General features: G+C 51.7%; 9 protein-coding genes across 9 annotated transcripts; 6 read left to right on the top strand and 3 right to left on the bottom strand.

The window, feature by feature from the left end:
* The first annotated feature begins 376 nt into the window (after positions 1 to 376).
* STEHIDRAFT_89629 (P-loop containing nucleoside triphosphate hydrolase protein) lies at positions 377 to 2,998 on the top strand. The gene is made up of 8 exons (XM_007298249.1): positions 377 to 495; positions 546 to 641; positions 703 to 811; positions 881 to 1,100; positions 1,153 to 1,413; positions 1,469 to 1,854; positions 1,915 to 2,334; positions 2,399 to 2,998. The coding sequence occupies exons 1-8, from the start codon at positions 493 to 495 to the stop codon at positions 2,953 to 2,955; spliced, it is 2,052 nt and encodes a 683-aa protein (XP_007298311.1). The 5' UTR covers positions 377 to 492; the 3' UTR covers positions 2,956 to 2,998.
* A 256-nt stretch (positions 2,999 to 3,254) lies between these two features.
* On the top strand, positions 3,255 to 5,005 carry STEHIDRAFT_47900 (kinase-like protein; the record flags this gene model as incomplete). The annotated part of the gene is made up of 9 exons (XM_007298016.1): positions 3,255 to 3,387; positions 3,441 to 3,495; positions 3,686 to 3,725; positions 3,783 to 3,897; positions 3,949 to 4,034; positions 4,091 to 4,279; positions 4,345 to 4,391; positions 4,446 to 4,606; positions 4,707 to 5,005. 9 exons carry the CDS (start codon positions 3,255 to 3,257, stop codon positions 5,003 to 5,005), a joined length of 1,125 nt encoding a protein of 374 aa, XP_007298078.1.
* Positions 5,006 to 5,132: 127 nt separating this feature from the next.
* On the top strand, positions 5,133 to 5,435 carry STEHIDRAFT_127349 (uncharacterized protein; the record flags this gene model as incomplete). The annotated part of the gene is made up of 2 exons (XM_007298868.1): positions 5,133 to 5,229; positions 5,296 to 5,435. 2 exons carry the CDS (start codon positions 5,133 to 5,135, stop codon positions 5,433 to 5,435), a joined length of 237 nt encoding a protein of 78 aa, XP_007298930.1.
* A 158-nt stretch (positions 5,436 to 5,593) lies between these two features.
* STEHIDRAFT_136390 (uncharacterized protein) lies at positions 5,594 to 8,726 on the top strand. Its single transcript, XM_007298867.1, has 8 exons — positions 5,594 to 5,958; positions 6,018 to 7,019; positions 7,078 to 7,112; positions 7,175 to 7,279; positions 7,341 to 7,479; positions 7,574 to 7,884; positions 8,000 to 8,184; positions 8,279 to 8,726. The coding sequence occupies exons 1-8, from the start codon at positions 5,692 to 5,694 to the stop codon at positions 8,542 to 8,544; spliced, it is 2,310 nt and encodes a 769-aa protein (XP_007298929.1). The 5' UTR covers positions 5,594 to 5,691; the 3' UTR covers positions 8,545 to 8,726.
* Positions 8,727 to 9,752: 1,026 nt separating this feature from the next.
* On the top strand, positions 9,753 to 11,710 carry STEHIDRAFT_107027 (uncharacterized protein; the record flags this gene model as incomplete). The annotated part of the gene is made up of 11 exons (XM_007298866.1): positions 9,753 to 9,805; positions 9,854 to 9,891; positions 9,950 to 10,124; positions 10,208 to 10,242; positions 10,695 to 10,832; positions 10,893 to 10,908; positions 10,979 to 11,021; positions 11,086 to 11,100; positions 11,206 to 11,216; positions 11,304 to 11,544; positions 11,606 to 11,710. 11 exons carry the CDS (start codon positions 9,753 to 9,755, stop codon positions 11,708 to 11,710), a joined length of 870 nt encoding a protein of 289 aa, XP_007298928.1.
* A 507-nt stretch (positions 11,711 to 12,217) lies between these two features.
* On the bottom strand, positions 12,218 to 13,247 carry STEHIDRAFT_117550 (uncharacterized protein). The gene is made up of 3 exons (XM_007298865.1): positions 12,838 to 13,247; positions 12,513 to 12,690; positions 12,218 to 12,407 (listed from the first exon to the last, which is right to left on the bottom strand). Exons 1-3 carry the CDS (start codon positions 12,868 to 12,870, stop codon positions 12,340 to 12,342), a joined length of 279 nt encoding a protein of 92 aa, XP_007298927.1. The 5' UTR covers positions 12,871 to 13,247; the 3' UTR covers positions 12,218 to 12,339.
* Positions 13,248 to 13,874: 627 nt separating this feature from the next.
* On the bottom strand, positions 13,875 to 15,587 carry STEHIDRAFT_89624 (carbohydrate esterase family 1 protein). Its single transcript, XM_007298248.1, has 8 exons — positions 15,418 to 15,587; positions 15,215 to 15,333; positions 14,993 to 15,114; positions 14,799 to 14,911; positions 14,416 to 14,727; positions 14,192 to 14,326; positions 14,088 to 14,118; positions 13,875 to 14,017 (listed from the first exon to the last, which is right to left on the bottom strand). The coding sequence occupies exons 1-8, from the start codon at positions 15,490 to 15,492 to the stop codon at positions 13,992 to 13,994; spliced, it is 933 nt and encodes a 310-aa protein (XP_007298310.1). The 5' UTR covers positions 15,493 to 15,587; the 3' UTR covers positions 13,875 to 13,991.
* Positions 15,588 to 16,104: 517 nt separating this feature from the next.
* STEHIDRAFT_117547 (ribosomal protein S9) lies at positions 16,105 to 17,123 on the bottom strand. Its single transcript, XM_007298864.1, has 4 exons — positions 17,084 to 17,123; positions 16,823 to 16,911; positions 16,353 to 16,732; positions 16,105 to 16,279 (listed from the first exon to the last, which is right to left on the bottom strand). Exons 2-4 carry the CDS (start codon positions 16,865 to 16,867, stop codon positions 16,270 to 16,272), a joined length of 435 nt encoding a protein of 144 aa, XP_007298926.1. The 5' UTR covers positions 16,868 to 16,911; positions 17,084 to 17,123; the 3' UTR covers positions 16,105 to 16,269.
* A 110-nt stretch (positions 17,124 to 17,233) lies between these two features.
* On the top strand, positions 17,234 to 18,433 carry STEHIDRAFT_117546 (ribosomal protein L4). The gene is made up of 5 exons (XM_007298863.1): positions 17,234 to 17,271; positions 17,324 to 17,438; positions 17,491 to 17,520; positions 17,577 to 17,618; positions 17,673 to 18,433. The coding sequence occupies exon 5, from the start codon at positions 17,705 to 17,707 to the stop codon at positions 18,377 to 18,379; it is 675 nt and encodes a 224-aa protein (XP_007298925.1). The 5' UTR covers positions 17,234 to 17,271; positions 17,324 to 17,438; positions 17,491 to 17,520; positions 17,577 to 17,618; positions 17,673 to 17,704; the 3' UTR covers positions 18,380 to 18,433.
* Positions 18,434 to 18,446: the final 13 nt, after the last annotated feature.

Here is an 18,446-nt window from a genome sequence, read left to right as displayed (position 1 = left end):
TGTCTTAGAAGGTCATCATCGTTGAAAATAAGTTGACGACGGAAAGCCAAAACATATGCTATATCTTTCACCACTAGGTTCACGAAAGAGAATATTACACCATGCTGGATTAAGAAACAAATACACTCGCATTTTCCAGCTGGTGAAAGTTGAACGATGATCACTGGTCATGACGAGGAGGAAGAAAGAACAAGTACTCGGCGAAATCCCCGCCGATCTTACTGAGATAATCGCGTGCTCCAAATCTCAAGATCTTGATCGCGCCGAGTCCTTGAGTCATTGGTCAGCCACACCCACTCCGAAAACTCCAGCGTCTTTCAGTGGCCCTCACCATTTTGTGTTCTCTTCCCAACAGTCTCTGTACTTCCTCACCGTTCGAGAGCAGGTCTTGAAGAGTTCCAATAACCCTGCTTTGTATCTCGTCCTTCCTCGGCGTATAGAGGTCTTGTATCAGTAGCTCCTTACATTTTATAAAGCACTGTATCTACATCTATGGTAGGTCTCGTTCATCTTGTTCGTGCGCCATGTCCTCATATCTATGCTAGGCTCCAAAGCCAAGAAATCCTAACCCCAGTGGTCTCGGAAGGGCCATCATCAATAAGAAAGTTAAAGATGCTCGCCAAGCCCACGAATCAGGCCTGGTACGTTTTCATTACATCCCAGTACACTATTAGCGCTCTGAAAAAAATTACACTCCCTCAGTATACCACCGACTTAGACACGACCACCCGTCTGAAATCAGTCACGCAAGAGCGCGATCTTGACGAATTTTTGAATACCGCACAGTTAGCTGCAACGGACTTCACAGCAGGTGCGTTACTTTCCCGTCTTTACCTCTTGAAGTCGATACTAATACCGAGGACCTTTTTTTCACATCTAGAACGTAGAAATGTCAGAGTCATACAAGGATCCGCAAACCCAACACACAATCCATACTTGCTTTCCGAAGAAGAAGAGCAAAGTACTCTGCAGAAACAGTCGGAGAACAAGCAGCGTCTTCGAGTACCCAGAAGACCGCCTTGGACGAAGACCATGACGACCGCTCAGTTGGAGAGGCAGGAGAAGGATGCATTCCTGGAGTGGAGGAGAGGGCTAGCAGAGTGCGTATCATCATACCTTAGATCCGCTCGTCGTCTCATATCAAGGTTGTAGACTACAGGAGCGGGACCAGTTTCTCCTAACACCCTTTGAACGCAACATCGAAGTATGGCGACAACTGTGGCGTGTCCTGGAACGTTCACACCTTGTCGTGCAAATCGTCGATGCTCGCAACCCACTACGATTCCGGTGCGATGATCTTGAAGCCTATGTCGCGGATGTGGAGGGGGCGGAGGGCGAGCAAGGGACCGGCAAAGACAAGCGGAGAAATCTCTTGCTTATTAACAAGGCGGATCTGCTCACGGCCAAGCAAAGGTGCGATTCTTCGTTTTCAACGCTGTTAACACATGTACTCATTAGGCTATCACAGACGCTTGTGGGCTGACTATTTCGATGCCCAGGGTATCACATACGCATTCTTCTCTGCTGCCAATGCAGCTGCTCTGCAGGAAGCACGTCGTGAAGCTCTTGCTGAGGAGAAGCGAAAAGCAGAGGCTGCTGAAGAGGCAGCCAACCACCTTTATGATTCCGACGAAGACGAGGACGAGCTCATCCCATCAGCTGCTACGGACCATGTTGACGAAGAAGAAGATTCCGAGGCAGACGACGCTTCATCAGAGTCCGAAGAATCCGAGGACGATCACTATTACATCCCCACTGAAGAAGATACACCTGATGGTCAAGATCCTCGCGCACGAGTATTGTCCGTCCTCGAGCTGGAGGATCTGTTCATCAAGACTGCTCCAGAACTATCGAGTAAGTTGGCCAATTCTACCCGTGATCCCCGTCTCGTCTGACCGGCAACTCTTTCTCTAGCCTTCACAGATTCTGCGGGTAATCATCCCACACGTTTAGTCGTCGGCCTTGTTGGTTACCCCAACGTCGGAAAATCGAGTACGATCAACTCGCTTCTCGGTGAGAAGAAGGTCTCGGTTTCGTCGACGCCCGGTAAAACGAAGCACTTCCAGACCATCCATCTCTCGGACAACATCGTCCTCTGTGATTGTCCGGGTCTCGTGTTCCCTCAATTTGCCACTACGAAGGCCGACTTGGTCTGTGACGGTGTGCTGCCCATCGACCAACTGCGAGAGCATACTGGTCCAGCATCTTTAGTGGTTAAGCGTATACCGAAAGAAGTTCTGGAGATGGTCTATGGCCTGACAGTCAGGTCAAAAGGCGTTGAGGAAGGAGGTGATGGAAAGATCGCTGCGGAAGACCTGCTCATCGCGTATGCCGGTCAGTAATTCGTTTTATTTGCCTTAGCATTTCGATCAATCTGATATCTTGCTTGACATTATAGTGGCACGAGGCTTCATGCGTTCAGGACAGGGCAACCCAGACGAGGCTCGAGCGGCGCGATTCATCCTCAAGGACTACGTCAACGCCAAACTACTCTTCTGCCAACCTCCTCCCGGAGTCGACTCTGACGAATTCAATCAGGCGACTCGAGAGTTAGCGATGCAAAGAGCCGCAGGCAAGAAACGGGCGCCCATCACACGTGTCGGCAAAAACGCAGACACATTCATAGCGGGAGACGTCGAGAGAATCGGCGCTGACGGCATCCTCCCCGCGAAAGGACAAGGCCACAAGTCACAAACCGTCGACACGTCTTTCTTCGCTGATGAGGCTGGCTTGGCTGCCCGTCCTTTCGTGTCAGGCGCGCGCTTTGAACAGGGTTTCAGTCGCGCGAAGCTTTATCCGCATCAAAATACAATCGCAGACGATGGAACGTCATTGGGCGGGCGGAGAGCTAGGATCGCATCGGTGATGGCGAACGCTGGGGACGCCCATCCGGGGAAGAAGCACCACAAAAAAGGGAAGCGGGTCAAGCAGCGGAGCGGGAAGGGCTACGAATGATTGTATTTTCTGTGTGCTCCTTTTGGTGAATTGTAGCATGCGCTCACTGTATCCTTTTCGTCTCTTCGAGTCGGTTTTCGTGCATGCCTTACTTGAAGGTTTGGACTAACGGTTCCCGGTTGTTGGCTCTGTTCGTGTTCCGGCAAGATGGCGCTGAGAAACTCCGCGCGTGGCACGTCTGGTCGTGGCGTCGACCGGAAGCTCTCTTCCTCTTGGCCTCTGCTCTCTGCTCTCCTCTCTCGCTATAGACTCTTAGCTGGGCCCTCATCTCAGTGAAACGACGAAATCTTTGCTCTTATATGTCTCCAGACTTTTGCTCTGATCAAAGCTACGACAGTCAAATATCCGATCACTATCCACCTCCTCGTATAACCAAGGACGATATATGCGCGAAATTGGTGGCTACTGACAAGGTAGCCGGTAGGAAAGAAGGTGAGCATGATCAATCATCCGCACTTTCAACCCATGAATGACATGTTTGCCAGTGATTCTCTTGAGCATTGCAAGACCTGTGACGGTCGGGCGCAATTCAGCTCTTTGGTCAGAACGCCCCCTTTTTGACAATCTACATGTGTCAGTGCAAGGCTGAGAGTGGCAGGACATTTTATCGGGTTTAGTTCGTATGTCATTCTGGACGGGACGGTTTCGGGGGTGCACTGCAAGTTATATGCGTGAGCTGCTTTGTCCTGGTGAAGGAGAGACGAGAGCGATGCTGAGTGTTCATGAATAGGGTCGAAGCGGGCACTGGAGGGGTTATTGTTTCGTGTCAGGTAAGCACTTCAACATTTACGACCGCAGATCATTCCCTTATTTCGAATCGCGCACAGGACGTCTCAGCAAACGGTGTTATCCTCAATGGCCACAGGATTCGACGGACCTCAGTCATCCTCATGGACGGCGATCTCCTCGAAATCATTCCTTCAAAAAGCAATTATCCTTTTAGTTCCTCCTTTCTTCCTATCACATACTGACCAGCGTAACTCGCGTAACCAGCATTCCGATGCGTCCACCTGATACACGCGCCACTACAAAAACACTCCCCCTTCGACTCGACCCCAACGTCCGAGATTTCCTCTGTGGTACAGTTCATCCCGGCATTCCATCTGTCTGTCCTAATGCTCGCATGTCCCATCAGGCGATCGGTCGGTTTCAAGTAACATCCCATACCCTCGGATGCGGCTCGTTCGCCACCGTCCACCTCGCTATCGATACTCGAGCGCACCGACAGGTCGCATGCAAAGTTCTGACGCTGAGAAACATTCGAAATAAGCACGATATGGAACAGATCAAGAAGGAGATCGACATACTCGCAGCATTGGACCATGTATGCGTCTTTATGAGTTTTGTTTACCCTGATGAAGGTCTTTGCTGATGGATATCCTGTTGCAGCCGAATATAAATCACGTATTCGAAGTGAAGAAACGCGGCTCGTTCTTGTACTTTTGTTTTCGTGTTTGACTTCTTTGGACAGCTAACGACATGCACAACAGATACATCTTCCTCGAGATATGTACAGGATCTGACCTGTTCGCTTTCATCACCTATAACTCGGACACATATAAAGGCTTGTGCGAAGCGGAAGCGAAGTATATTATGTATCAGCTCCTGAGGGGCCTCAAATATATGCACGACAGACATGTTTCACATCGAGGTCAGTGCTTTAATAACCTCTATGAGAAAGCATACACTGACCCGGGTGTGCTCAGATTTGAAGGTGATAGCTTCTTGATCAGTCGCCCTAACTGTACGAGGACTGACTCTCACGTCCCGTCAGCCCGAGAACATCCTCGTCCGCTTCCCTGGTCGATACCCCCACATCCAGATCGGAGACTTCGGACTCGCGCGTCCACAAGCCTACGAACGAACGCTGAACGTCGTCGGCACGCCTTCTTACCTCCCTCCCGAAGGTATCCGCGCCATGGACAATAAAGAACTGGGCTACGTCGGGATGCCAGCCGATTGCTGGAGTATCGGGGTTATTCTCTATTTCATGCTCTCGTCAGTTTCCTTCATCCCGTCTATCCTACCGTTTATATTTCTGTGTTGGTGAATCTGATTCTAAGTCCGTGTCATGCAGGGGAGCACATCCATTCGACTTTGACTGCCCGTCTGCGGCGAGCCATTGTTGCCTGCTGGACGGTTGTAACTCCAGTGGGTGCCACAAACGGTACTCGGAGATGACACCTCAGGGACGGAACGATATCGACACCAAGCGTCGGATCTTGCATGGTCGTCCACGGTACTCGCCCCACGTCTGGGACGATCTCGGCGACGGTGAGTCTTCCTTTGTCTTGTCGCATACTTCCGCGGAGACTGAGTGCCGAGCACTTGAACTCGCAGCGAAGAGCTTGGTGGAAGTGCTGCTCATTTACGATCCTGTACAGCGTGCGAAGGTGGGGATGGCGTTGGAGTCTGAGTGGATTAGCAAGGACCGTGAGGATCTAGAGGCGGTATATGTGGACCGAGTCCAGTTGCGTTGATAGAATACTGTAGCGTTTGCTCCTCGCTTTGAGCACAATCCAGCATCTATTTTTGACAAGCGGGCGGATCCGGATCGGTGCCTGAGCGGATGACCAAGCGGGCTGATTAAGGAGAAAAGAAGGAGTTCGATCGGGGCGATGGACAAGCCGAAGGAGCCGCCGAACACGTCGCCCTTGTTATTGTGCTCGAATATATCGTGGTCCATACCGAACCCATTCTGGCACACGCTCTCTCCTGCACATTTCCATCGTCACGATGTACGAGCCGAACGGCGGCCAGTTTGCGAACATCAATGGCAACTCGTTTGCAAACTCTCCCTTTCTTGACCCTTCTATCCTCGCCAGTCTTTCCCAATCAACGTCTTCGGCACCTGCCCAACAGAATAATAACTCGTCAGACTCGCAGATATATCCCAACCTGTTCCAGTTCTCCAATGCGCTTCCCACAACCCAGCCGTCTGACGCCTCTTCGAACCAGGGCATCCAGTTAGAGGTGCTGAGAGAGACGCGGCGGATCAGAGAGGTACGTCGTCGCTAAGTTTGGTGCATATTTAAATAGAATGCTTACTTCTTTGCGAACAGTTGGAGTTGCGCATAGCTGAGGAGCGTCGAAAGGAGCGAGAGGCCGATCTCGCTCTCGCCACCATAAGCACCCCTTCGACCAACAGCACTTCCACCCAACAAGTCCAGAACAACCTGCCGTCCTTCCAATCCAACCAACAGAATCAATCCGCCTTCCCATCCTCTTCCAACCAACAACAGAACCAATCCATCTTTTCATCCTCCTCCAACCAGCTGCCTTTCCAATTGGGCCAGTCGTCCCTCCACTCGTTCGGAGATAACAATGCCTTTAACTGGCCGGAACTCCATTCGACTCAGAACGTCATGCACGATTTCAGTTCAGCGAATACGACGCTGGATACGTTGTTAGACTCTGCCCAGGCAGAGTTCATGGCTTCTTGGTTCCCTCAAGAAGAGACTCTACCAGGCCCTGGTAGTTCCACCTCTGGCTCTGGCTCCGGCTCTGGCTCCGGACTAGCAAACACCCCAGCTACGAGTATCCTCTCGTCCGATCACACCTTTCCAGAAACACCACAAGAAGAACCGTCAGGACAATCTTCAGCAGCGACCACGAGCACGCCCTCAGTGGGTTCTAACCGTGATCACGAATCTCCGAGTTCCGAGAGCCACAGCGACGAGACCCCCGCGACCTCTGCCTCCGCCTCCGGTTCCGCCTCGACCCCAGCTTCCACCTTCGCCTCCGCCTCCAAATCCAAGAAAAAGACGAACAAGGCCTTCCAAGACCGCGAACTCTACTGCAAAGGGTGCGGCACGCACATGGCCCGACTCATGCTCCGCGGCTCGCAAGAGGACCTCGACGTCCCGTACGACCTCTATTACAAGTGCGCGAAATGCTCGCCCATGCTGCCGACGAGCACGTCCGGCTCGACGATGAACTCGAAGAAGCGGACGAATGAGATGGAGGACACGGCGGCGATGGCGAAGTGTGATGTTTGTGCGCACTTTCAGGGGCATGGGGGGTTCATGCCGAAAGAGAGGTCGACGATTCAGTTTACGGCGGAGGTATGTGTGTTTCGGTCTTTTTTTGTGGATTTAAGGACTGATGGTATGGTGGTCCTAGATGATATGCATTCCTTGTTCTAATAAGTATCAACGGTGGGGAGACTTTTGCTTTGTCTGCAGCCCTATTCGGCGAAACTAATTCATCAACCATGTAGGTGCACGAATTGTGGCGGGACGTCTGCGCGGGGCGTCGTAGGTAAATGGAGATGCAAGGAGCTTTTCACCGACGGCAGGAAGACGTGCAATCTTTCGCACGCGAGGTACGCCGTTTCTCTTACTCTTACTGCTCAGAATTCGTCACTCATGTACACGAACCTGAAGACTTGGAACGCTCGATATGGAGCTGACCGTCTGGGAGATCCCGGACGACGTCGAAAACCGCCCAGAATTGACCGCCCTTTTCGAGTCCTGCGAGAATCTATGGCAGGAGCATGTCTACTCACGACTCGCCGTCCCCGAAGTACGTACATAATCTTCCTTCCTCACTTCTAAGTACACGCTCGTTCCAAACAGCTGGCTCAAAACCGATTATTACACCCGTATCCGTACCACAGGTCCTCGAGCACCAAAACCTCGTCAAGACCTTCGCCGACATCGAAACCAAAATAATGAGAAAAGACTTCCCACAAAAAGAAATGTTCCTCACGCCTCCGAAATCGCCCCTCCACCGGCGCTTCGTGTCCTTCCAGTGGGCGAAACTGCGGCCGCGGAGGGACAAGTCGAAGCCGGAGTGGACGATGATCGACGAGGCGACGAAGGCGAAGGACGGCTGGTTGACGTATAATACGAGGCGGTCGACGACGCTGTGCCCGGCGAATTCGATATTGACGGCGATGTGGATGACGGAGTGGGTCATTCCGGAGCGGTGAGTGCTTTATTTTTATTTATTTTTATTCCGCCCTCGTTGGGTGTGGAAAATCGGGAACTGATGTCTATTATGTCGAATTGGCCGGATATGTGGATGCCATGACGATGTGTAGGTCGGTGCTCTTGACCTCGATGCTGCTCTACGACCACCTCGGTTTCGACGACCGGGGCGTGCTGCACTGTGGAGAACAAGTGCGGAAGGTGTTGAGGACGGTGATCAGCCATAACGCGGATAATCCGAACGATCGCTGGGAGGTCCCAGAGCATTTCTGGACGATCTATCAGGAATCACCCGTCTGTGCGTCTCATTTCTCTCTCTCCCTCTCCCTCTCCCACACATCAAATCATTGACCCAAACCTCTCACCCCACCCGTTCCACCCCTCACAAACAGCAACCCACCTCCGCCTCCCCGACGGTGTCCGCCGCTTCTGCTTCAAATCCCTCGAAGAATACCTCGAGCGGAACGACCGCGCCTCGCCCGCGCTCTTCACGCGCGAGACGTGCGGCCTCGCGGACAGTATCGCGGCCAGGGCGCCAGAGCCGGACGGGGCGTTCATGGTGATGGTGATGGGGCCGGGGCCGTCGATGACGATCGATGCGATTGATAGGATGCAGAAGCAGGGGTGTATGAGGACTTCGATGCGGAAGGCGCGGTGAGCTGTGAGCGCTGGACTGCGAACATTCTAGGGTTATTGGGTTTGTTGGTTACAGGCTTCGAGTTGCTACGGGAAGCTGTATGAGTCGAAATTACCGTGTATATTGTAATAGGTTCTTTTCTTGCGCATGCGTGTATCACTGCTATTCTTCCCTATTATTATCTGAATAAGACACGACATCACACAACTGACACACACCCACAGCCGTGAGAGAATACATTGGGATCGTCTGGGGTTACTTCAAGTGTGGACTGTCTGCGAGACCGAATTGCAGTACTAGGCTATTGCTTGTACCCGCGTAGCCGTCACATACCCGCAATAGATACTGGTTACGAGTCTGGTACCAGGCAAGAGGGACATTAGACTGCTGGTTTGTGTTGACTATGGATCGAACCGCGAAATTGGATGGCGAAGTTGGACATCGAGCGCCAGGAATAGAACAAACAAAGCCAAACATGGTGGCGTAGACACTACAGGTTGAACAACGATTTCCTCCTTTGTACTGGGCGCCGATTAAGTAAGCACTCCAACATCAGTGGCCAGTGCTGTCTTGCGCCATCTCGGTCTCTTGCAATCCCTGTGCTCTTCATTGTGCAGCTGAAATCTCATCAAGCACGGTTGGCAAGCAGATTTCTCAATAGCATCGCCTGGCTGCAATCGCCGATCGAAACCGGTTGTCACGGTCGCAGATCCCCACAAACCGACCCCTGGTATAATCATTAGATATCGGTCGAGTCAAGCCAGCGCGATGTCGACTCGACCCATGGCGGTTCTGTTGGGTTGATGGCTCCATTGTCAATGTTCTTCAAGTTCTCGTTTTGCTGTCCGGCTTGACATCCGCTCATTAAGGCTCCTTATTCAGTCGCCTCACCCGAGAGATTTTCGGACGAATGCACCGTGCGTGGATGTTCGTGGGTCGGGTTAAAGATAAAACTCTGGCAGCCGCGCTTTGTGCAGGATTAGGAAATCGTTACAGAGATGCGATCGCCTAGGTGACCGTGGGTGTCGATCGAACAAGAGCCATAGACCTTTTTCCTAATCGACTTCGCTCTCAATCATTATTTCCTGAAAACTAAGATCGATGTATCGCTCTGTGGAGTAACCAGATGCGGCGCTCGAACACACATACAGCTTTAAAACTTCCTGAGGCCGATGCAACCCTCTGGCAAACCTTCCAGCCCCCCGTCCCCCTTCTCCCCCCCTCTCGTCATGTCAACCTCGACAGAAATCTTGCATGAGATAGTCTTCCAAGACAGACTGTGGTATGTTTTCCCTTCCATGCCTCGGGATCAAGTCCTAATATCATGCAGGATCATCATAAACTACACTGCCATTTTCTCTTCGACAGGTGAGCTAGGGATGCCATTTTAGCCTATCCGTCGAACTAAATGGTTGCTTCTACCCAGCCTTGTGGATGATTGACCTGCTTCAAACTTTACCTATGGAGATCAGCATTGTCTGGTCAAGGAAACCCACCGGCACTGCGGTCACGGTCATCTTCCTTCTGAACAGATACATATTCGGAATATATATCATCATGTTGACCGTGTTTCAGAGTCCCGGCTCTGTCTCAGACGAAAGGTAGTTCAGGCCATGTTTACCGCGACCTATCACTGCGCTGATTTAATTCTGTCCAGTTGTAATTCACTTTTCATTATTTCCAGGTCTTGGCAGACCGTTGCGCTATTCACTACGAACCGTGAGTCAAATCTACGCCTTGTTATTTCTGCTGATACTCCACTGAAATCCAAACTAATGTTTTAGTGCTAATCACGCTTAGGGTCTATGCTATAACCTTACGAAACAAGACCTTTCTCTGTGTAGCCTTAGTGCTAGTCCTGGTTAGGGTCGGCATTGATCTCTGGGCACGTAGACCCTACCATCACCTGGGTGCTTGATAGTTAGCTCAATCATTTCCATCATCATAGAATCTCTCCTCTCAAATTGCTGGTCGCTCTGCCGCAGGAAGTCAATTTGGTGCATTCTCAATGTGTGGAGAAGTCTCTTTGTCCATAGAAGACGCTGATCGGTAAACCCTGCAATAATTACCTATTGTATATTGACAACTCTGACGTCTGATAAAGAAGTAGGCCATCTTGTCGTTTTTCGCGATCTAAACTCATTAGTGTACGTGTGTCATGCCCCGGATAGTTAGCCTTGTTGTCGTTTTCATATCCCTGGTCTTCGATACGCTCGTCTTTGGAGTCACCCTCATCAAAACATATCGACACTTCCTAGAGATGCGGAGATACAATCAGAGAAGCCTCACTGGTCTTTTGCTACGCGATGGTGAGCTGCTCACTATCTAGTTCAGCCTAAGCCATAGGACTTAAATCCGCCGCCTTCCAGGAACCCTTTACTTTTTGTAAGTCGCACCAGAGGAACCATGCCCTTCTATTATCTGAGTACCGAAACGTTTGTTGAATACCCTGCAGTGTAGTCTTCACGATTGCAGCTGTAAACTTTGCATTGGAAGTTGTACGTGCCTTCTGCCAGCCAACCTATTGTATCCTTTTTCCTACTTATTATTCCACTAATACAGACTTCGGTGTTAAAAGTATGTGCTGTTAATCCTTCGTGTCCTGCTGATTATAAAGAGTGTCTGTTTGTATCAACGTAGATTTCTCAAGCTCAATCATTACTTTCGGAAATTTTTTCACAGTATTTCAATGTGTATGTCCATATAACACAGTACCCAAGTCACTTCGTGGGCTAAAGAATCTAGGCATCTACCAGAGCTCCGAACATTCTGATCAATAGGCTCTATTTAAACCTTCGAGCGATGAGTCGCCAAAATGACACCGTAACATCCGAATACAATGGCATGCCCGAAATGGCCTTCGCTCAAGATCGATTCTTAGGCAATGTCGGCGCACCCCTCGATCCTGATTGGTGGAACACCCAATTTGACGATGAAGAGGGCGATGATGACGAGCCGACCGTTCAAGACGGCTCAACAATGTCGACGGGAAATAACGGGCTTACCACTCTCGTCCCAGTTGTAAGCAGCATTGAAGTACATGATTATCACAGCCTAAGAGGACTGCTAACGTCGATTATAGGTTTATGAGGGTGAAGGCCACGGCGACATCGAGATGGTACCCATCCACAAAGAGTCCGGAACCCCTATCGCAGGCCCATCGCGTTCCGTCGACGCCATGGCCTGAACGCTCGTGCGTAAATTTCTCCCGGTTTCTCTGGACAGACCTCGGCCGTCAAATGAACGCTGAACACAGTGACTTCACTCCCTCAGCAGCATGATCGGTGACGGCGCCATTTCCTCTGCACCAACCCCCCTGTGCAGGCGCAGAGGCCCATACACATTCGAACCTGGAAATGACCACCAGTCCCACATCTTGTTTTTTCTTGGGCGTACTTTGCTACTTTATCATGACTTACCTGTATTTCTTGGATTGCGCATTTATCTTGGAGCTTCACTTGCACACGGTAGTCGGCTTTTGGGAACAGGACAAGTCGTTTTCGTCAGAGTTGTACTTGTCATTACTTATAAATCCTCATTGTGTTATTGCGAGCACCGTGTGCTATCGGAAGTGAGCGCCGACGAAGGAAGACAACGTCACCGCCAAACTGGCATTAGCTCAGACAGAGTTAACATCAAGTACGCCACAGGCATCACAAGCACGATACGAGCTTCGTTCACATACATATACACTGATTTATACAAAGACTTCTTCACGAATACATTTCAGTTCACCTTCTGCGACAGATCCGACATGGATGGCTCTCAACATCACTGAGGCAGACAAAATGCCAAAGACGGTTCTCTCTGTAGACTTTAGAGCGCGTCCCGCTCCTCGAGGATCTGCTGTGAGTGCTGCTTGGCCTCCTCACTCGTGTTAGGGTCTACAGCGAACAACGAATCCAAACAAGAAACAGACAAGTCAGCCAACGACGTCTCACAAAGGGCATCACAACAGAAGTGGAACAATGGAGAACTTGAAAACCCACTCTTCAAATTAGCCTTATGCCCCCTAATAACATTTCCCTCGTTCTTCATCCCATCGCCGCCAGAGCGGGGGCTAGAGTCCTGCTGCTCCTCGTAGGAGCCGGAAGAGTCGAGGTCGTCGAGGACCTGGCGGGAATGCTCTTTGGCCTCTTCGGAGGTGTTGGGGTTGTTGAGGTTAGCCTGTGTGACATGGGAGGGAACGAAGAACGCGTTGGTGAATGGTGCTTTGAGGTGAGAGTGAGAGTGAACACGGTAGGAGGAGGTGGAAGGGAAACGGAGGACGCGGCGGTGACAAAGGTGGAAGAGATTGACGGTGACTCAACGAACCTTGTGGCCACCGGCGACGCGACTGGAAGACATGATGATGGATAAGTAGTGGGTTGGGTGGGAGAGTGTGGTTTGCAGGAAAGCGTTGGTTGAGCTAGCTAGCAGTAGAAAATACGAGTTGCGATTTGATGCTCTCTTCCCCGTCATCCTCGTCCTCCTTATATACCTTTCAAACGACCACAATCCCGCCACCGCTTTCTCTAGTAGATCGCAGTGTCGTAACAAAGTTTAGCGCATACCGCAGACCAACCGACAAATGACGCAGACCGACGCAAGCCGAGTAAATCATGAACGTCGCAAAGACTCGGGATGAACGCATCCATGACGCAAAAGTCGTTCGAGACGTCCGTGATGCATCAGGCTTGGGGCGGCATCGCGAGTAACGAGAGGAATTGAGTATGTATGGAGCGCAAAACAGTCAGAGGAGGACGGCGATCGTAGAGAAGGCAGGAAAGGTTACGAAAGGACGGACATGAGGACTCGGGAGTGGCTTCGAATCGCGGACTCGGCATCAAGGGTTGCCACAAGCGTGTGCCAATGATATTATCGCAGACATTTCGACGTCATGGACAATGTCATTCGATTAACCAAGGGCGCAATACTTACCAGCTAGGGATGGACGAAAGAATAGGGAAGGAGAAGGTTCGCGGCGACGTGGATCCGGAGGCAACGGTGAACGTGCTGGACATCGCCGCGTCTCGATTCCAACCGAATAGGGGGTGGCACCGTGACCCGAGTGGCGCAAGCTTAGCGTTGAGGAAGGAGATCCTGACATCGAGCATTCACTATGGGACGTGATGCGTCATTGCAGAGGATAGACCAGACGGTGATAAGAAGATCCCCAGAGCAGGGAATCCATAGAGATACCGACGGAGAACTGGCAGAAAAGGACAGAAGACAAGGTCCGCCAACTATTAGACCTTATATGTTTCAAGTTTACTTGGAACTTGTTGGCGGAAGATCTGCCCGATCCGCCAATGAGCTTTCGCAAAAAGTTCCAAGTTTTTACTAACATATAAGCCCTATTGGACAGAGTATTGCGACAATGGATATGATGATTTTCAAACATTGATACATGGATAAAACTTCTTCCCTTTTTTAGAATACACAAGGAGTACTCGGTCATGGTCATCACCTCAAACAATGGGTCGCATTCAGGCCTTCAAGAACTTCGCATGGACTGTAAAAACAGTGGAAGCGAAGGCGTTCGTCAGAGAGTGATATACGAGTCTCAATATTCCAAAACTCACACTTGATATGGTCCTCTCCGAACGTCGAGATCTACAATGCGACGTCGAGTCAGATTGTGGCAGTCGATAGAGCGAGGAAAGGAAAGGAAAGGAAAGGTACCCACAAAGAAATAACTATGGTCGTATCCCTCCTGTGCGCGCACAACCACCTGCGACTCGTCGAACCCAGCCTCCCGTGCAGCTTTCACGAAGTTCTCCGGTAGGAGCTGGCCCGCCTTATAGAAGTTGTCCGCCGTTCCCTAAATCATCGCACACACGCCCATCCAACGTCAGCACCACCTTCCCCTCAACAACAAAAGTCTCAATCAAAAACCCCCAAAACACTCACATAATCAACCAACACATCCACCTTCTTCCCACCCCCAACCTTGCCAATCAACTCCGTCGCATCATACATCCCCCTCGCCTCCTCCGTCCCGCCCTGCAAATACCCGCCGAACGCCTTCTTCCCCCACGGCGCGTTCACCGGGTTCGAGATCGGCGCGAACGCGGACACGGAGCGGTACGCGTACCCGGTCTGCGAGAGCGGCGCGGTGGTGGAGGCGGAGGAGTGAGATTGGGCGGTTAGGGTGGAGAGGTAGAGAGTTAGGGCGCCGTGGCCGCCCATGGAGTGGCCGAAGATGGAGGCGCGGCGGAAGTCCTGGGGTGAGGGTTAGACGTATGAGTGGATGAGGATGAAAAACAATCAATCGAAAGAAAGGCAGGGCGTACGATGGGCAGTCCGGCGGACTCGATGACTTGTGGGAGTTCGAGCGTGACGTGGGTGCGCATGTTATAATGTTTCGCGTACTTTGGGTTTGTCGCGTTCAGGTAGAAGCCAGCGCCTTTGCACGCATGACAAATATTCAGTACAAATGATTAGCATGGGCAAATGAATGGACGTATAGCACATGAAGGAGACCTACCGGTACCAAAGTCCCAGTCCGCATCTTCTCCCTCGATCCCCGCGCCACGCGGAGAAGTATCAGGGAAAAGGATAGCGATACCTTCCTTCGCTGCGGGGCCGAGGAAGGCACCTTTCTGAGCCCTGGGTCGGACAAAACAAAAAATGTGTGAGATGTGAGATCAATGATGTATGTGGCGAGGCTGAGTGGAGGTAGACGAAACGGCTGAGATACGATACGCACCCATTATCCTCCGTACAAGTCAACCCAGCAAGGTAAACCAGCACAGGCAGCTTTTCACCACTCTCATTAGCGGGGATGAACAGATTGAAGTTCGCGTCGAGGCCTCCGAGGGCTGCAGACTATTGTAAGTCCGTTCGCAAGTCAGGGATTCGAATCGATGGACAAGGATATGACTGTGGGACAGGGGCGACTGGTGACAGTACCTTGAACTTGTACTTCGTGAGCTCACCACCGAACGCCTTGTTAGACGAGACTTTCTCGAGTCCTGAGGTCGACATGATTTATATTATTGGCGTTCAAGTGAAGAGTAGTGGTGATGGTGGTTGGTGGATGAGAAGGAAAGAGATCTAAGCAGCGATGAGTGGATGTGAACGTCTCTTGTCGGAGAGGAGGAGCTGGAAGGAAGGCCGACGGCAGTATGGAAGAGCCATGGGTAGGATGATTGGCTGCCGTGGCCACTTGACCTGCTTGAATGACGGAGTGCAGTGGCGGAGATAGGGGGATGACCACATCGTAGCCGTGGGAAATAGCATCTCAGTTTGCTTCGACGCTCTATGTGCTCAAACTTGGATAAATAAAATTACGCAAGTCCTACGCACTCGCTCGATGAAAAAAATCAACGCGGGTGGTTGTTTGCGTAACACTCGTCAAGACATCGCATACCGTTCACAAGGAGGTTTTGGAATCAGTAATAGTATTATGGGCGGAATGCCTTCGCCTGGACAGCGAACGCAGGCGGCAAAGTTGCATAGACCAGTGGTAGCAGGAGATGATGCCGTCTTCATTGCTTTCATTCTCAATCCGTAGATCCTTGGTGGTCATCTCGAATACTTTGCCGTACTCTTTTCTGTGCTCCCAAGCTGTTCTAAACACGTCCCACTTCTTGCCAGTCTCAGTCCATGTCTTGATACAGACGCACTGCAATTCCGCGTGCCACATCATACACTGCATAGACCCTTGCATGTTGTCATGGCATAAGTGAAGAAGGAGAGTAAAACATGATGACGAGAATGCACGAGAACGGAGAGCAAAGAACAACCCGGCACGACAACCCTTCACCGGTAACTGCACATCGTAAAAACCGCCCATCAGCATCCAACTCAACGCGCACCGAGCCGATCCGCAAAGAGAAACGCACCTCTTCTGCCTGCGAGCACGCGCACCATGACCACCGAACTTCTTGGGCTCCATCCGTCTCGGGTCGGCGATCAAGAGTGTACGATCATAGGCGACCAACTTCTTCTTGAGCTCAATTGCGCTGTACGCATCGACGTACTTGGCGTAGTAGGCGACGACGGCCTTGCTGATCGCTTGGCGGATAGCGTAGACCTGCGAGGTGTGTCCACCACCCTTGACGCGGACACGGATGTCGATGGGTGCGAAAGCGTCCTCGCCGGCGACGAGGATGGACTCGTAGACCTTGAAACGGAGGATCTCGGGCTGGACGAGTTGGATGGGGGAGCCGTTGATGCGGATGAGACCCTTGCCCTCACGAGCGTGGGCGACCGCGGTGGCAGTCTAACGAGTCGGAAAACAGAAGAAGGAGAGTAGCAAGGTAGGTTAGCCGGGTGATTACTGAGTTGGAAGATAGAGGAAGTTGGTGCATGCCTTCTTTTTGCCGAAAGTCTGGACGGCCTTGGGAGAGGACGACATTTTGTGTAGAAGGAGAGGTGAGCCGGGCTCTGCTTGAGGAGGAGCTATAGATTCAAGAAAGGGAGACAAAAGTTAGCACCGAGGTCATCCTATCACGCTCGGACCCATCCAACGCCAGACTCCATGGATTTCGGCCGTTCAAACGAGTAGACTGCATTGATAGCCTCCAGAGCGTCGAACACGATGGAACAGCAGCAAAAAATGGCAGAGACTCACCCTGTCGAGGTCGTCGAGTGCGTTTAGGGCCGAGTGGACTGGTGCGCGCTGGGGCAGACAGCACGAAGCCGGCACCGGTGGGAGGACCCCGGCCACCCGGAGACCCGGCACGGAGGCCTCGCACTTACTTTCCTCTTTACCAAAGTGAACGCGCTATGTTCGCTCTCGCACGGCAGGCCTTGGGCCAGGTTAGTTAGTGTTGAACTATCCGAAAATCTGTGCTAATAGCAGTGATGATAGCCCTCCAAACTAGTATGTCGAAGACTCGCCACGGAGGCTGTCGCTGCGACGCCAGATTCACCACTTGAAGGAGCACTGCTCAACCGTAGGAGTCGGCGATCAAGTATTCTGCAAGGTACGTGTTCTTTGACCTTTCTGTATGGATTGCTTCGTTAATAGCTGTACAGCTCGGTCGAATGTTAGGGCTTCTGTTAGAGGTATAGTGCATCCTTGGTCCGTTGCTGTCACTTCTATTCACATACACGGCTTCCAGCTGCGAACTCCCCCGATGGTACTGTCGTAGAGGTTGAACAAGGTGCGCTTAAGTCATTGGACTTCATTCTGTGAATCATTACCAAGTGTCCTCCAGCCGTCCCCACCAGAAAACCCGTCTACGTCGCCATGTCTTCTCTCATTCCTCCCCCACGAGGCACCGAACCCGTAGACCAAGTCGCCGAACTCGACCCCACCGTCTTCGCGCACCCCATCCGACGAGACATCCTCCACCTCTGCGTCGTCCACCACCTGGACTCGCTCCGTCAAGGCTCCGCCAACACGAAAACCCGCGGAGAAGTACGCGGCTCAGGACGCAAGATCCGTCGTCAAAAGGGAAGCGGTCGTGCGCGTCTCGGCGACGGCCAGTCGCCCATGCTTAAGGGTGGAGGTGTCGCCTTTGGACCCAAGCCCCGCGATTTCAGCACGAAGTTGAACCGCAAAGTGATACAGATGGGTCTGCGGGTCGCTTTGAGCACTCGGGTGAAGGAGCGTGGGTTGAGGGTGGTGGAGAGTCTCGAGTGGAAGGGAAATAAGACGCAGGGGATGCTGCAGAGGTTGAAGGAGCTGAAGTGGGATCAGGACAAGGTTCTGTTCGTGAGTGGAGAGGCTGATGTTCCGGAGAGGTTGGAGAGGACGACGAGGAATTTGCATAATGTGGAGGTGATGAGCGTGGAGGAGGCTACAGTGTATGATCTCGTCAAGTGGTCGACCGTCGTGCTCGACGCGGCGGCCGTCCAGTGGTACGAGAGAACCTTGGGCAAGGAGCCTTTCGCTCTAGCTGATCCCGTGTTGCCCTCATGAAGATAGTTACTTACACTATACACCTGACTATCGTCCTATTGCATTTGCTCTTTCACCAGTCTTTCTG

Source organism: Stereum hirsutum (genome assembly GCF_000264905.1).
Source record: "Stereum hirsutum FP-91666 SS1 unplaced genomic scaffold STEHIscaffold_1, whole genome shotgun sequence".
Lineage (NCBI taxonomy): Eukaryota > Fungi > Basidiomycota > Agaricomycetes > Russulales > Stereaceae > Stereum > Stereum hirsutum.
This window is presented reverse-complemented; position numbering and strand designations above follow the sequence as displayed.